General features: G+C 43.2%; 1 protein-coding gene across 3 annotated transcripts in view; it reads right to left on the minus strand.

Moving 5' to 3' along the window:
• The window catches only part of UNC13B (unc-13 homolog B), a 329,656-nt gene that overhangs the window by 277,811 nt on the left and 33,357 nt on the right, over positions 1 to 18,488 (minus strand). For 2 of the 3 annotated variants that reach the window (XM_075066812.1, XM_075066811.1), the window contains exons 4-5: positions 10,355 to 10,428; positions 7,522 to 7,576 (exon numbers count right to left, since the gene is read on the minus strand). The exons of the other annotated variant lie outside the window; for it this stretch is intronic. In XM_075066812.1, the coding sequence (XP_074922913.1) occupies positions 7,522 to 7,576; positions 10,355 to 10,428 (129 nt within the window). The remainder of the gene's footprint in view (positions 1 to 7,521; positions 7,577 to 10,354; positions 10,429 to 18,488) is intronic. 3 annotated transcript variants of the gene reach the window in all.

Here is an 18,488-nt window from a genome sequence, read left to right on the forward strand (position 1 = left end):
AAAGCTCAAGCTCCAAAACGTCTGTTAGTCTATAAGGTGCCACAGGATTCTCTGCTGCTCTAAAAATACCAGCAAAGGGTCCTGTGGCACCTTATAGGCTAGCACACGTATTGGAGCATGAGCTTTCGTGAGTGAATACCCACTTCGTCGGATGCATGTGTGTGTCGGTATTCACCCACAAAAGCTCATGCTCCAATACGTCTGTTAGTCTATAAGGTGCCACAGGACTCTGCTGCTTTTACAGATCCAGACTAACACGGCTACCTCTCTGATACTTGCCTCTAAAAATAGTTAATCAAATCTGGGTCTAATACACCCTAATCATAACTGTATACTCATTGCCTGGAATGACTACAAAGCAGAGTTATGGTTGTGTGGGGGAGGTGATGAAAGGTGAGCAGAAAAGTGTGCAGAGCACAGGGGGTGACAAGTGAGAGAGTATCCCAGGTGAGAGGAGAGGAGATTTAGTGGCTATGCTGAAGACAGAGGGGAGAGGGCAAGGATGTGAATAGCGCCTGGAGGGGGAAGAGGTTTATGCCAGGGGAGTCTTGTGCTGGGGACAGCCAGGACTTTGTATCCAATAGGGACTTGGGATAGGGAGCCAAGACATCAGCAGAGCTTAATAAATAAGGCCAGAAGGGAACACTCTACTTCTCCATAACACCAGCCCTCCTCCACAACACAGAATTTCAGCAAGTGTTTACTTGCGTCAATCCTGTAACTTCTGGCTGAGCTACAGCATGTCTTTTAGAAAGATATCCAATCTGGATTTAAAGATCTTCCCATACAACTGCTGCCTCGGCTCCAGAGACTGCCCAGGTAGTGGGTATTAAGGCACAGGCGGCAGAAAGAGCCTTTAGAAAGCCAGAGACATTGGCATGTCCGCTGCGGTCCCCCACAACCCAGGGTCCTGCTTTGCATAGTGGAAGTCTGCCAAACACAGATCCTCTCTCTCATATGCTGCGTTCTTCCATCACAGATCCCCATTTTGACACACTGTACCTCAGGGGGAGCACCCTGTAACCCCCATATTCATCATTTGTACATAAGTGTGATATTTCATATAAAGCATGCCATGTAAGGTCTCACGGGAAAGGCTATGATCTGCTGAAAGCCATTATTCTATCTAAATATGTATATCATTAGTGCATATGTTGTTATGAGATTATACTGTATGGTTGTCACTAGAATATGCTGTGAGCTGGCGAATCACCAGATATCAGCTGCCCAGAAACAAAGGACCTAACCAAAACCCAGGCGGGGGTCAAACCACCATCGACAGCCATTGTCCAGCATGGAAGTTAAAATTCAGTGACTCACTAGCACAAGGCCACACCAGAGGAACTGCTCAACCTTGACTTGTGACTCAGCAATGCCAACCAGCTATGCCAGGACTTATGTTCTCTAAGCACATGGAATGAGGATATGAAATAGAGGACAGAGACCGCATGTTTTGTCCTGTCTCTTCCCCCCACCTATGCTGAAGGCAACAAGAAAGCTGGAGTTGAGGAGACAGGTCCCCAGGGCTAACAGGGAGAGCCTGCACATGAAAGACTGTAACCAACCTGCAGTATCCAGTGGGGTGAGAAAAACTGCTTAGTCCAGATGTTGCCTTGTCTAATAAGGTTGAGAATTTAGACTCTGTGCTTATCTTTTATTTTCCTTTGGTAACCACTCTGACTTTTGCCTATCACTTATAATCACTTAAAATCCATCTTTTGTCATCAATAAACTTATTCTAATGTTTATCCTTACCAGTGAGTTTGACTGAAGTGCTTGGTAAATCTGCTCAGTTTACAAAGGCTGATGTATATCCACTTTCCATTGATGAAGAGGTGCACCAATTAATAAACTTGCATTGCTAAAGAAAGGGTCTTGAGCAGTGCAAGTTGGTATATTCCTGTGGTACAAGGCTGGGAGGATTTGGCTGGTGCCTCTCTGATTCGTGAGTGGCTCTGGGAGCATTCATGCAATATGGCTGGGTGTGGGGCTCCACATGAGGTTGTACTGAGTGGTAACGGCACCTGGAGGGGTTTGCTGCTTGTCACCAGTAAGACATTGTGACAAACAATCCAGATTGGTGAGGAAAGGGGGCACAGCAGTTCTACAGTCCCAGGTTGCACCCCGGGGATCCCGTCACACCCATCATGCCCCCCTCTCAATGTTAGAAAGCTGCTCCCTGAGGAGAAATGGCCACCATGAGGAAGGCATCGGAGAAGACCAGAGATGTGAGAGTCGACCATAAACCACTGCTCGTGCACCCAGAGAAGTTTTTCCTCACCAGGAGTCCTGCTTCAATGAACCTAATCCAGTCCATTGGAGTGAAATGCCATACTGACAAAGCAGTGAACAGCCACACAGCTGATGCAAAACAGTAATAGTTAGGGGTCAAGTAATCTACCAATGAGATGTGTACAACCAGCCCCTCTCACTCCACCGAATCATTTCAACCAATAGAATTGCAACATACAAATTAGCTGGAGAAAGTGTCATGATTGTTTGAGTTGACTCTGAAAGCCCAGTTTAAAAATGACCTGAACTATTGCTGGCCCAGTCTATAATTATAATTAGATGCAATAATGGTTAATTTCTTCAACTACAACCTATGAGATTTCAGTGAGCTTTATCTATATGATTCACACATTATAAAGGCAGAAGGGACCACTCTGATGATCTAGTCTGGTCTCCTGCATAACAGGCAATAGGACTACCCTGAATTTATTTTTGATTGAACTAGAACAGCTCTTTCAGAAAAGCATCCAATCTGGATTTAAAATATGGATACTTCAGGATTTAAGACAATCTCTTAACTGTTAGGATGCGACCTTCACAGAGGCAAATCATACCCACATCTGCCTACTCTGGGGTTCTTGCACCATCCACTTAGGCATTTGGTGCTGGTCCTTGCCAAAGACAGGATATTGAACTGAATACATCTTGGGTCTGATCCCATCTGGTAATTCCTATGGGATGCTTGGGAAGTCTCTTATTTCATTATTGAGCTCATTTAGGATAGGTCTGATGAGTGCAAAATTTCTTGGGCTTTTTAAAAAATTGATTTTTAACAAAATTAGTAGATGCATTTGTAAATTCTAAGAATATTCCTTCTATACTCAAAGGTAGGATAGGCTATATTATTTCATAGATAAAGAGATTGAATCCCTGTTTGATAAGGAAAACTCAACTCAGCCTTCACTGTGGAATTACAAATGCTCTGTCCTAGACTTTTTCTTTTAATATTTAAACGCGTAAAGGTTCTTAATTTTTTTTATTATTATAATTGTTGTTGCGCAAAGTACTGAGTTATATACTAGCAGTGCAGAAGCTGTACAAGCACTCATGACTCCCACTGTACTCTTGAGAACGGCACAACCACCGATTTACTATGTAAAAATAAGAGCTACAAGGCCAACGGTTTCAGAACTTGGGGAGGACTACTTACATACATAGGTAAATCAGGTAGCCTGATTTTCAGAGATACTCAGCACTCACAGCCCCCACTGAAGGCAATAGACAAAGAGTAGATAAGAGTGTGCTATAAGAAATTTACTGAGAGTTCAAAAAGATTTAATAGATTAGCCATTAGATTACTGTATACATTTACATTGCCACATTTCTAATGGCTCCGTTTTCATGCCCAGGGTCAAATCAAATTAACCACTCATGCAAGATCTACTGTTTAATACTTTGGAGACTGCTAACAGATCTGTTTCCTCCTAGGTTTTCCATCTGGCTGGAAGGCTACAAAATGCCACTGTTCGAAGAAAGAATAGTTACATAGCATGTGTAATGTTTGACAAGTTTATTTTTCTCTTTAAACAAGATGGAAATTGGATTTGTGATCTGACATCAGGCCTTCACGCTACCTGTTTGATAAATAGGATTGCTGTCTAGCAAGATTGAGGCTACTAGCAAGAGGTCTAAAAATGACAATTGTAGTTTTAATTTTTACAACCCTGATTTACATAAAATGAAAGCTTTATACACTGCAGACAATGCTTGTCATGGGAGCTTTAAGATTTGAAAATGCTGTGCTGTGGAAACAGGCGCAGCTATCTGATACATGAAAATTCCTCCTGATTCACCCACACATCATGAGATTTGGAAAAGATCATTCACATGAGCCTTTCACAGCTGCTTAGAATCTTCTGTATTGCTACTGCAGGCAGCCACGAAAGTCATTTTAATGATCTGGAAGAACATTTATTCCTCAGCCACTTTACATTGGTACAGCTTTTCTTTGATCCTTTGAAGTTTGGAGTCTGGTAGCTAAGTCATCCCAACTTAAATATTTTAGCTTTTTTCAACTCGGTTTGTTGGTTTTAAATTTTATAGGCTAATTGACCTTTTCCGTATGTGGATCTATTTTAAGGATTATTTTCCTGCTTTAATACCTACAGTATTTGTTTAATTTTTAAAACTGCACTTGGAATTATTTTAGATACCACTGTTGGGATGCTCAATACATTCTCTGGTAGGCTTTCAGCTAGAACTGACCAGGAAAACCTGAATGTTTTAACTGGTTAAATGTTCAAAATCTCTGAAGATATTACAGACAAAATGATTAAACCACACACAGATACTTCTCCTGTCCAAAAAAAGGTAAACAGTAATTAACCTTTACTAATGTTAACAGCTTTGTAGTGATCCCATAATCAGCCTATTGGATAAACAACCTGTAGAATGTAATACCCTAGTCTTATAGGATTTTAAGAGAGGACAGCAGACTTGTTTGAATTACAGAGCATGAATTTTATTATGTTGCTTCTGTAACCCACATGATACTGCAGCATTTCACTCCATTGCTCCAGGGAAGGAGACTAGGATCTGAGCTAGATATTCTGAGTATCTGCACATGTGCAGAGAGCAGAGCAGGGCAGGGCAACTCATCTAGAAACTTCCAGAACAGAGTGCGGCAGCTACTGGACATGCTCTGTCGCTGTTTTGGTGCTGTATTATATAAAATTTTCACTGTGGGCAACCCACCTGGCAGACGCCACCCAAGTCAGCCTTGGACTGCTGAGGTAACCAAAATGTAATGGGGGCGGGAGGAAGGTTATAAATACAGGAGTTAAAGACAGCTCTATGGACTGAGTGACTGATCAAAGCAAGACCAAAAGATGTGTCTGCTGCGTGGGCTGGGTCCCAATCTCTGTACTACTCTGGGTAGGGGTTAGTGCTCTTCCAGTTTTATTTACCAGGCTGGCAAGGGAGCATTTGTTACCCCTAGAGCAGTGGTTCCCGAACTTTAACAACCTGTGAACCCCTTTCACTAAAATGTCAGGTCTCACAAACCCCTCCTAAAAATGAATATTTCCAGAGATTCTCTCTTTTACCTGAGTACAAATTATAAAAGCAGTGATCTTGGAACTATAAAATTTGTTTTTAATGACATGTTTATTCACATTATTATTAATCATTACAGGATTTTTATTACATTATGAAAACAGCAACTCTTCCAAGATCTCACTTTCGTAGCTTGTATCACTTTGAATAAGCCTGTTTCATCAAGGAGTATCACATGTGAAACAGCAGGAAAGTATCTAAGAAGCCTACTCAAAGTTCCTCCTACACAAGCATTCAGGTCTTGAGTAGTCCAGTCAAACAACACATGTTACGAAGCTTAATCTTGTTCTTCATAATAATTTTTAGAACAGTGCTAGGTGCCTATTTAATTTTTAAAACAGCAAAAGATATCCACCTTCCTTTCCATTTCTTATAAGGAGTCTTGAAATTTAAATCTCCTCAGTGTGACATATATGCTTGCTTTGATCTGCACAGCTATTGGAAGTCCAAGGGACAACTCTGTCCACCATTAGGGAATTTTTTTCTGAGAACCCGCTGTAACATTTCACGAACCCCAGTTTGGGAACCACTGCCCTAGCCTGTGGAACTTCCATTAAGCTATCAGCTAACTGCTCTAACTGGAACTGTATCTCACTCAGAGGGAGAGACTGGAGCTGCACTTCATGAGTTGAAGGTTTGTGAATTCTTGCCTGACTTAGCTGGGCTTCTGGAGAGATGATGCCCTATAACGAGCTCCAGGAAATGGATATTCTATATGCTGATCCCAACCCCTGCACCACTCTGGATACAGACTACAGACTTCTTGGAAGGACTGAGACCTGCCATTTCTCAAGCTCTGCAGACTCCAGTTGACACACAGTACATACTACATTCATGCCAGAAAGGCTGAAAAATGACCTCTGAAGAAAGATCAGAGGGGACATGCTGTGTTGAAGTACAGAGAATATTATGCTGAAACCTTATATTTGAAAGTTTGTAACAGAAACAAAAGGTGTAAGTCTGTACAAGGGACACCAGAAGTTTACTGTCAAATAGCTTTTGTTTAAAATTGATTCATAGTATTTCAAACACTACTTACAATAGTTTATACTATTTAAAATGCGTTCTGTGTGCACTGTCTGATTTACTGAGAAAGCGTATAGTGCTCTCCCTTTGAAATTGACTGGGGTCTATTACCATCCGTTTATCAGGGTTTTACATACAATAATCCTGAGGTTTAACGCTGTGTAATGCTTTTTGAAAAGTCCTGAGAAGACCGAACTCTGACCTGTACTTCACCAAAGAGTTATGCTGAGGATGAAGGGCAGTGTGTAGTTATAAAGAATATTGCCTGAGCATTCCCTCCCATCCCTATTACACTTCCAGAAGCAGTCAAGCCATTAAAGGATGTATCAGCTTTGCTTTCACTTACAATAGCATTAGATATCCCCTCCCTGCTGAAAACTAAAAATACAATTTTGCAAAACAATCAGTATACAACATGTGCTAAACTCCTCCCCCATTCACATTTTCATAAGCACTAAAAAGGAAACAGATCCAAAATAGTGAGTTAAAGCAAAAACAACTAACATTAATGAATATTTTTTTCATCTCACTGTTTTAAAGAATATGCTGAGAATAAATGCAGTATTAGGAATAATACACAAAATGCTGCTACATTTTAACAGGTGCACTGACATGATTTCAGCCTCCAAATATTCTCCTTCTCAAAAATAAACAACATTAAAAAAAGAGTCACAAGGCTACCATATAATACTCTTAAAAATCACGTTAATGATCTGACAGGGGAAAAAAAACTTCACAGTGAAGACTGAAATATATTCCATCCAACTCTCCCACTATCCATAGTTCCTACAGAGATCTGAACATTTTGGATGATCTCATAAACCTTATGTGCCTACTACGTACGTAAAACAAGAATAGGTTAAAGGCAGAGTTTCAGATTTCACTATTAAACTTGTACGGTTAAGATCATTCACAGGGTTCTTTATGGGAGAAGCCTGTATTTAGAGAATTCTTCCTGATCTATAAAAATGGCTAGTTTGACATCAGACCTAGATGTAACCTTCTGCAAGGCAGGCTGCCATTGTCTAACTGCAGTTCTAACTAGAGAACTTTGCCCAGATATACCAGCCTATGTTAAACTAATGCCCTTTCACCCTATGGTTATTTGAGAGAACATAGTGTTGAGAGAGAAAATAAAGTCATACTTACAACACTGGGAGGCAGCAATGGGCAATGGTTTCTTCTGGACTTCTGAAAATGAATACTAAAGGAAGACAAAAGAGCGCAGACAGATAACAGATTGAAAGCAACCTTATGAAACAGGATTTCTAGAACGTAACAAGCCTATGCTCAGAGTATATTGGCATGAGGGGTGGGTCCTGGGGAGGGAAGGTGTTAAAGTACAAAATATTTTCCTTAATACTCAAGTACAGAACATGCTCCCAGAAAAGTAAAAATTGGCACTATCCCATGCCAAAATATCTGTTGATGGCTGCACACAAGGCTTGGGTAAAGTCTTAACTACTTTAAAAGCTCAAGACAAAAAATTTCAGATTTGGGGACCTCAAATTAGGCACCTAAATTCATATTGAGTCACCTAAAATATAAATGTCTAACTTTCAGAGCTGCTGAGGAGTGATTTCAGTGGAATGTGCGCATGCTCAGGAGCCTGAGAATACAGCAATTTATACATTAGATGCCTACATCTGAATTTGAGGTACTCACGTTTGAATGCTGTGGCAGTGCTGGATGTGGGAACTGGGAAAGAGCTAGACAATGTGCTCATTAGTAGTGCAATACCCAGAACACTCTTTCAGCAGAGTCTGGAAACATCCAACAACATGAAGGATTTTACATCTTATTTAATACTACACTGGAGTACACAGATTCCATTTAACCAATTTTGGCTTATTCCAAAAAGGTCTGCTACAGCATTAAAGGTGCTCCCTGGAGATATGTTTATGATATTATTTTGGCCGCCTCCTCCCACCATGGACCAATAATTCAAAAATAATCCAGTGTCTGTCTGAGGCGAGACACAGAAGATAAGTAGAATAATTTCTAATCCTATTAGGCAAAATGTCAAGAACACAACCCTCACCAGCCAAGAGCTGGGGTAAAGGGCTCCAAAGTCAGTGGAAGCTGCAAGTTTTGAAATACTGATTTATCAATCAATGCCTCACACTGACCACCAGCAGGGCTATTTCACAATAAATGAGGAAGTAAACATAGGGACGTACTTTCCACTGACTAGCAAGAAGCTGAATAGGTAAGCACAGTGAAAAAGTACAGGCTGGATGAGCAGACAAGGCATCTAAAAGAACTGGGGATTGCATCACAATCCATGCAAACTTCTTCCTCTGCCGAGAATTTGATGAATCACTAGAGGGCACCTATGTTCCACTGCGTGTCTGGCACTAGAATTCCCCTGCTAAAACTCAGCTTTCATCCCAGGAGGAGGGATGTATTGCAGCAGAATTACTGAAAAGTTGTACGTTCACATGACTTGCTTTTCACTAGGTTCACCGATACTAAGAAACCCTAGAGCTATTACTGGAAATGCTCCCTGAAGCCAGAAAAAGCTACACACAAGCTATTTTTCATCCACTTAAACGCAGCTGAGAGACTAGGTTAAACAGTTCAAGACAAGACTTCACTTCTGCCTGAGTATTCTCAATCTCCACAATGAATCCACTAACATATTTAACGGAGGAAGGCTAAGTTAAGGGTATAATAAATTTCCCCCAAACTTTGACACGCTATAGCTAATCACCAACAGGACATTTTAGCAATACTCTCTTGGGAAACATGATTACACTTTAGGTTAACACTATTTACACCTGCCCTTGTTGGAGTAAACTAGTTCCTTAAAGGCAAGAAATGAAGTTCATCAACCAGGTGAATATCACCTTCAATAAGACAAGTGTCCTTGGTGTACAGTTTGCATAAAGAACTAAGAAACCGAAGTGTTCCTTTTTTGGTTCTAGATAACAACGAACATAGCCGGGGGCAGCACTGCTCTCCTAACTGCCTCATCCTGCTGTCTAGCAGAACCAAAGTTTTACACTTGTTTTGAACCTAAGTATCATCCAAAAATCAATTTCCCCTCAATTTTCACATGCTGCAGCCTCTCTTAGAGCATGGCTATACTTGCAGATGTAGATCGCTGAGAGTTAAACCAGCCCTAGAAGAGCGCAGTAGGGAAAGCGCTGCAGTGTGTTCACACTGTCAGATTCAAGTGACTGGCAACATTAGCAGCTCTTGCAACGCCACAGAGAGCAGTGCATTGTGGTAGCTATCCAGCATGCAAGTGGCTGCAACGTGCTTTTCAAATGGAGGAGGTAGGGTGGAGTGTGACAGGGAGTGTGGTGTGTGTATGGGGAGGGAGAGAGAGTTTTTGGGGAGCCGAGAGCATGTCAGCATGCTGTCTTAAGTTCAGACAGCAGCAGACTTCCTCCTCCCTGCCGCCAACAGCAGCATTCCACATTAATGGCTTGCTTTGTCCTGGAGCAGATAAGCAGCTGCTGTCAGAAACAGAGCTTTGAAAGCACATATCCACATTCCTACAGCTGATTCCAAAACAATGACAAGAGTGGCCACTTGACTTAAGGAGATTATGGGACATTTCCGGAGGCTAATCAAAGCACAGTAATGCAACAGCGTGTTCACACTGACACTGGGGCATTTCAGCCAAGTGCTTCTCGTGGAGGTGGATTACCAGGAGTGCTCCAGCTGCAGAGTCCAGGTGCTCTAAGTGCCTTGCTAGTGTGGACAGGTCGTGAGTTAGGGCGCCTGGAGCTGCTTTAATGTGCTCTAACTTGCAAGTGTAGCCAAGCCCTTATTCTAGCTGGCATTAACACTGGACACAAGGGAATGTGAACAGCTCAGTGAAAAAACTTGTGAATGAAGGAAAACTGTAGTAATGACCTAAACTTAACTGTCATGGAAATTCTGCATAGCACTACAGTACACTCTGGAGCATTTTGGATCAAAATCCTACGGTAATTATAGTGTTCGCCTGTTTCAAGTGAGGTTTACTCACCTCAGCACGATCTCCCAAAGAGTTTATCTGTTCTAGTTTTTTGGTCCAATATCTGGCTTCCTCCTCAGGGATATCTATAGCGACAGCAAAGGCATCAGTCATTCACACCAAATTAGCTGTCCAGCAAGTTTTTTTTTAAAAAATAAATTTATATTTAACAGGAACACTTAAAACAGTGATGACATTCCAAGAAAACAGGATATTTTTTAAAGCACATCAAAGACAGCCTTCATTTTGAAATTCACTGAAATGTCCTCTATTAGCATCAAATGTAAAATAAGTTTTAAATAGTAATTTAGTTCCAGATCTCTGTATGAAAACATTCTAGTTTATCGCTGCCTAACCAAAACACAAAACACGTACAAAGCAGAAAAGGAGGACGCAAAATCTGACGTTTATACTACTATAATAAATATAAGTCACTAAAAAAATTATGAACCAGCTACACACTTGGAAACACAATACGATGTAGTCAAGGGCCTCTTCTCCCAAGTTCTCTCCCCTTAACCCCAGAAGAACAATGCCCCTAACTACCCTTCCAGAGAGCACATTTTCATTGATGGCACATCAGGGTGTATGTAAGCATCTACAAACTAATAAAATCACCCCGGTTTTCCTTTGCAGGCCATAAAGTGGCTGTTCTGCGGCAGTCGATGTTACCTGAATGAATTATGCTAAAGTGACAGTGTGTTGTTCTGTGCCGGGAAGATTTAACTTTATGGTAAACTAAAAACACTGCTTCCTCTTCTAGAGGCTGAACTGTCCAGTTACACAATTAACATGCTTGTGCATGTCAGCTAGATGTTTGCAGCTGACAGTTTCGTACCTTTGGCTTGGGTAACTATTTTCTATTTCAAAATTTAAAACAATAAAAAAACATTATATAATGGAGTGTGGAATTCTATCATTTTCAGTGAGGGTCATCTTTTTGAGGAGGAGACTGTCACTCGCGCTTGGGAGATGAACTAGTGCAGATACACCGTGCATTGGGGCAGACAGAGACTGCTCTGAGGACCGCAATTTCACAGAATGATGCTCAAGTTACAAATGGACAAGCTGCGAATCTAGACAGTACCAAGGAAAGGCAGTGAGCTGCAAAAGCAGCAACAGGGACTGCTGCTGCTGAATTCAAAGCATCCCCGTAAGAGAATTATTGAGGTCACTTCAGAAATGTCAGCAGGAAGCAGAACAGAATCCAAGAAGGAGAAGCCGTGGAGGAACACAATATTAAAAGAAACGCACTGTTTAGAGTGAAATCTCACCCGAGCCCTCTCCCAGAATACTTAACAAAAAGATAACACTTCTAAAAAATGAGGTTTTAGAAAAACAGGGATCATTTTTGCAATTTTTTTTTTAAAAAATGTCACAAAAATTCAAAAAGTAGCATTTAGCTTTGGTGTCTGCTTTCTAATGGTCCTTCATTCTTATTTCAAAGTAGGGAATACTCTGTTGGGGAATTTGAGGGGAGGGGGAAGTACCAGAGTCCATCCTAGATAACAGAGGCACTGCTCCAGTTGCTAGTCACCACCATTACACACCTGCACTTAAATGACAACTTCTAAAGCAGAGATACAAGAAGGATAATTACTAATATTTATAACGCTTATAACTTTACATTTTCAGGGATGTCATTACAAAACAAGAGATGTTTCCAGTGGTGGAATTCTTTTTTCTGTGGCTTGAACCTTCATCAATCCATAGGCAGCTTCAAAGATGTATTAGGAAATACCATAAACAAAAATGAACAGAATCAGCAGCTGTCTGAAATGAATCTTTGACCAAAAGCAGCTAGCACGTTCACTCTAACTCCTGAAGGAAATATTTAGTGTTAGACTGAGGTTTTATTTCATTACAGTAGGAAGTGATAAAACCCTAGTTCAGTTCGTTGCCACAGCCTTTATAAATGTGACAATCTGCAAGGCTAAAGGATGACATCTATAAAGTGAATATCCCCAAGAAATTAAAAAAGCAAGGCTCAAGCATTTCTGAAAACATCTTGAGAAATAAGAGCCCTGCACTGGGACCAGGATAGTTTTGTCCAACACAGTGAAGTCTTTTCCAAGGCCTATGGGACACTTTAGAAGTAGACAGTTCCCTAGACCAATGTTTCTCAAAGTGAGGGTCCCTAGATCATTGTAGGGGTGTCAGATGGCAGGCTGGTGGCTGGGCACCCAGCTGTGAAGGCAGCGCCACCCACCAGCAGCATCAGAGAAGGAAGGGTGGCAAAACTGTCTGAAAATACCATGTCACCCTTACTTCTCTAGAGCAGGTGGCAGGGGGCGCAGCCTTCACAGCCTCTGACTAGCAGAGCCACTCCGCTCTGCCTTCAGAGCAGGGCGCTCCATAAGAACAAGGCCATTTTGATTGCGTCACTTCCCTAAGCAAGGCCCTTGTTTTCATAGAATGTGGCCTACCACTTCTATAGCGTATGAAGAGCCCTAGCCCCTACTCTAAAGGCAGGAAAAAAACAGTGAAAACAAAAAATATATAGTACTGTAAAATTTGAAAAACTAATTTGTTAAAACAATGGATCATTTTATTGTACACGTCATGAAGAGAGGAGCTCAAGCTGATGGAGGGTGGAAAAGAGGATTTGTAAGTGCAGGAAAAAAACCAAAACCCAGAAAAAACTACAGTTCTTATTCGGCATTTGGATTTACTTACACTGGCTCAGAAGACATTTCAAGTCCCCAGTGTGTTTTGGGTAGTCAAGTTTTGGCCAATAACAGCCTAAAACCAAACAAACTCCAGCGACATTTACAAACAAATCACCCTACATATGTGGAGAGGTCTGTGGAATTTTTTTAAAGAAACCTTCATAATAATAATTGGAGATATACTTATCTCCTAGAACTGGAAGGTCATTGAGTCCAGCCCCCTGCCTTCACTAGCAGGACAAAGTACTGACTTTTGCCTCAGATCCTTAAGTAGCCCACTCAAGGATTGAACTAACAACCCTGGGTTTTGCAGGCCAGTGCTCAAACCACTAAGATATCCCTCCCCCTTTGAACTTGAGCAACAAAAAATTTATGCAAATCAGCAACTGAAAGCCAAAACTCTGGCAACACTTTATGCTCTCTCACTTTTAACCACTAGGGCAAAGAAGCCTCACCATCACCAAATCTTATTTTTCCTGCATCTAAAAAGGAGAGAGTAGGATTGGCAAAATGCTGCTGCTCAGCTGAGCTCTATTCCACTATCAAATGGTACAGTGAGTCATTGTACTGAGGATATGTCAGGTGGTGGAAAGGATTAAAAGGAGCACATTCTTTTCCTTACATATTGATGAATCCACCAATGTTTCAGGGGCAGCACAGTTAGTGGTCTATGTTCGGTATACTTGGGAAAACAGTAAAAGATGACTCTCTCTTTGGCAAGGCACTGCTGACATATACTAGGGAAAAGGAAATATTTCAAGCTCCTTAATACCTTTATAACAGGGAACACATTAACTGGAACAGCTGTGTAGGGATCTGCACTGATGCCGCGACAGCTGTCTGGTACCAAATGTGGTCTTGTAGCCCAGTGGACATGCTGCGCGATTCACAGGAAGGCTCTTGCTGGTAGGAATATGGATCCCTACCTTAAATCAATTTTGAGTCAAGCTGTAGCAATCAGTTTTATTAAAGCAAAGCCACTGAATTCCCAACTTTTTAGAAGTCTGTGTGAAGAAATGGGTTTGGATCATCAGCACTTATTACTGCACACAGAGGTTCACTGGCTGTTGTGGGGAGGAGTTCTAACCTGCCTGTTTGAATTGAGAAATAAGGAGTGTTTGTTTCTAAGGCCAGGTCTACACTGCGACTTTAAATCGGTTTAATGGCCGATATACCGATTTAACACTGTATCCGTTCACACAACGTCGTCATTAATATCGAGTTAAACGGCTCCTTAAATCGATTTCGGAACTCCTCCCAAACGAGAGGAGTAGCGCTAAATTCGATAGTAATAACTCGGATTAGGGTTCCAGGGGGGCCTGTCGACAGTACAAAGGGGCATTAACGGCTGCCGGATAGAAGAGCAGAGAAGCTGCGGCTGATTGGGGAACGGAGAGAAGAGGTTGAAGCAAAGAATGGATGCGGATTCTTTGTGGAAACCCCACTTGTGTTAATACAGCCACGGAGAGTAGTCTTGCCGCGTCTTACTTAATACACTTTGACTCTTCTTGATTGGCAGGACAGACTCTTATTTTTAGAAAACATAAGGGAGGGGTTGCACTCAGTGGCTCAAGTGAGTCAATCCCCAAAGATTAGCTTTTGTGTGCGCCCCAGCTGATTTTAGACCCATGTGCATTCCATGAGAGTGACGCAGTCTCCAATGCACAAGTTCCATCAGAGGAAGGTGATGGGAAGATCAACCGTCATGTGTCTTTAATTGCAGTTATATCTCCTCGGCAGTAGACGGTATACAGAAGGACTGACTGTAACCATCTTGCTTATCATTGCAAAGCAATTTAGAATGCTGGTGCTGTAGCGCTCGAGTGTCGCCCTCCTGTCTCCACAGCATCTAGTACACATATGGTGACGCCGTGGACAAAAACAAAAAGACGGATTCGCGTAGTTGCTGCACGCTGCTATATGTTTCTGCAAGGCAATCCAGGGAGAAAAGGTGCGGAAAGGATCTTGTCTGCTGATGTTTTCCTGGAACAAGGAATGACTGGACGACATTTACCAGAACCCCCCGCGCACCAATTAGATGGAGTCCATCAGTAGGGCGGCGGACAGGGATCATGAGCAAGGGAAGGGGTGTGTGACGCGTCATGAGGTGGTTCTCCAGCTATATCCACCTTTGTCCTCAGCTTAGTCTTCTTAAAAACTTAAATTTTGCATTCTTGGTGTCTGAAGGCGCCCAGGGTCTTAGATTAGCTAGGTTACAAACACGGTGTTCTCCGCCAATGACGTTTAAACGGAACAGTCGTCATCCGAGATCTCTGTTCCCCCACCCCAGCACGGAGAATGAAATCCTTAAAATAATTAAGCAATCCTTATTGGAGCTACATTACAATGTCTACCCTCTCTCGATGATGTCGTAAAGCCTGAAAATGCTGCGTTAACGGATAGAGGCGAAATGCTGCAAGGCAGCACCTGAAAGATTTATCCGCCTCCTCTGCCTCTTCCTCGTAGTGTATGATGCGATACGTAGTACGGCTGTAGGACACGCAGAAAACTGTTACCCTCTCGCCTTCTTTCTTGTTTCCACTCCATCAGTAATATGGGACAGAACGTAGCATGAATAACTCTGCTGGAAAATTTTTGAAGCAAATTGGGATGACTCATTGGGACTGAGTTCAATCCTTGCGCTTTACTGTTGGTTAATAAAAATAGTCAGTCCGGACAAGAAATAGGAAAAAGTGTATATAGCAGTGTATTCACAGCCCACAGCTTGCACTCGCTGTCAGTATTCACAGGAGGCACTAGAGTGGAAGAAGTCAGACTCATAGATAAACGCAACCGGTTGGCTTCCCACCATAGCCTGGGCTACGCACTCGGGCAGTGCCTCTCCCCCCCCCCCCCCCATTGTTGCCATGGGATGTTATGAGACATGCTCGCAATGGAATAGAGATCACAGGAGAGACAGAGTTAGTGAGATAAAATGGAGGGGGATGGCAGCCATCCATGGCCTCATGACATGTCCATGCAGTTCACAATCTTTTCTTTTACAACAATAAATGAGAAGGAAGGCGGAGCCTTGTCTGATGAAGCTCAGCCCCTAAGTGAATAAGTATGAAGACAGTTACAGCCAGTTCTGTACCAGCCACTGTCAGAAAGGGACGTCGATTCCGCATTTCACCCAGGAGCCCCCCGGGCCAGACTCATAGCCGGAGCACTTTCACTGATGCGGACCATCTTTAACCACTGGGGAGGGGACATGAAGGAGAGCGCTGCCGAGAACGAAGTGACCCATGTCTGTATCGAGAGCCTGACCTCGCCTTCACCGCTAGCCGAAGCCATCGCGAGATATTCGCTCTCGCCAGCAGTAGTATGCAGTACACAGAGCTGTCGCGGTGACATCGAATACTAGTACTCAAGAATTATGTTATTTTACTTTTCCTTTCACGGCTCCTGGTGGTGAGCGGTGGAGGGGATGACTGGAGACGGTGGTATAACAGAGCGGAGGTTCATGGTCAACGCACGCTGCATCTCCTCGTGAGATACATCCACGCAAGAGACAACAGTGTGAAAGATTAGCACCAAATTACTCGGCTGGCAGTGGCAGACATGGACATGCATTGTGGGCCGCGCGCAAGCCCGCTATATAGAATGCAAATAGTTTTCTAAATGATGATCCTCGGCTGTGTGGTGATGGTAGCTGTAGTCTCGATACCCCTCCCTCGCCTCCATGAGCATCCCATGTGGAGTCTCTGGCGTCCACGGTCGACGGTTGTACACGCACCGCTGGATGTATCGCTGGAGTTTTGGTTTTTGTCATAAACGCTTTGGCAGTTTCGTGTTACGTTTAACAGTTAGCTCTGATGAAAACAGATTTGATGTCTCACCATCTTACAGCCGAGGCATGATTCTATGATCTGCCGTTAAGGGTTCAAATGCAGGAGCTACTTTTGCATTTGACACATGCGATGGGCGCCACCGTGGGTGATCGAGGTGGGCACGTGAAAGCAGGAAATGTCTTGACCAAAGAGTCGTTGGGGCTTTTTTCCTGTTGAACCGGCACTCCGCATCCAGAGTGTCGGATTGTAGACCAGAGTGTGTCCAAGATGGGGTGCACTGTCCTGCCTGAATAATAGGCAAACTCTCTTGTAAATTTAGAAGATCCAGTGTGTGCAGAAGAGCACAGCTGGTCCGATGGTCAGTATTCACAGGCTGTGCCCCTAGCAGGAAGAACCGCACCCAGTGCTTTCCCTCCTCGCCCCTCACCGCTTCCTGGAAGGCATGTCCGTGACAAGTGCCCTTCGCCCATTTGTGTCATTGAGTTTTGTAAGGAAGTCGAGAGAATAAAGAAACAGAGGACATTGTTAGATAGAGGATAAAAATGAGTCGGGGGGCGAAGGCACTTGGAAGGGGCAGCCCTCTCGGGGGGTACCAATATGACAGTCCAAGGGCAGGCTGGACTCAATTTTTAGAAACCGGATAAGGGTAGAACTTATGACTCATTGCCACAGCGAGTGGCAAATTCTACCAATATTATGACTTTTCAAAAATATGGGTCAGCCGCTCCGATGCCCATGTTTCAGAATGATGAAGTTCTGGTTACTTCTAGCGGTCGCTGTTCCTAGTATCTGCGGAGGAAACAAGGAGCTAATGATTGCCACATCTCGCAGATGGCTTGAGCAATTATATGCAGCCATGGGTTTCTCGTGGAATAGTGTGAGGACAGTTCCTTGGCAGCGACCAGGTGTCTACCACACGCGGAAGAGGAATGGGACGAGGAAGAGAGGAGCGGAGGACTGCTGTTAGCATTCCTTCTACCAGCAGCATTCGTTACACATGTAGGGTGACATAGAAAGTAGTCCAAGGAATGATGTGACCTTGTCCCTTCGTTATTTTTCACGTGGCTGGTTGGGGGGGAAAAACTAAACTGACAGGAGCTGGTCCTTCCTGCACCGCACGCCAGACACTGTAGTTTGAAACCTACAGAACAAGTTGGGTAGCTTCCAGCCAAGAATGAGAATGAATTTTCAGAGACTGCTGCTGGACTGTGGATAGCTGGAACGTCCTCAGTTACCCACCTCCCTGCCCTCATGAGCGTCCTTATTTGAGTCTCTGGTCTTCCCGTTACGCTGTGTCACGCAGCCGTGTGTATCCTTGGAGATTGTTTTATTCAAAGACGCTTTGGGTTTCGTGTTCTGTAACGTGGGAGGCTGCGATACAACAGAGTTTGTCTCCCTCATAACACGCGATCAGACCCTAGTAGTATCTCCCGTGACGAGTCTGTTACGCTGGAGCTACTTTTTCGATTTCAGACTGGCACTCGCCAGCCGTGCGTTGATTCAGAGCTCAACGCTGAGGCAAGCAGGCAAATGTAGATTCAAAAGTGCGCGTGGGCTTTTAGTCTGTTTACCGGCCGCGCTTATATTGAGTTCAGAGCTGTCCAGAGCGTCCGCGTGTGCGTGCACTTCATGGGAATGCCGCGCCGGATGAGTACCCAAATAACGTCAGAAATTTCCGTCCACAAG

Source organism: Chelonoidis abingdonii, chromosome 6 (assembly GCF_003597395.2).
Source record: "Chelonoidis abingdonii isolate Lonesome George chromosome 6, CheloAbing_2.0, whole genome shotgun sequence".
Lineage (NCBI taxonomy): Eukaryota > Metazoa > Chordata > Testudines > Testudinidae > Chelonoidis > Chelonoidis abingdonii.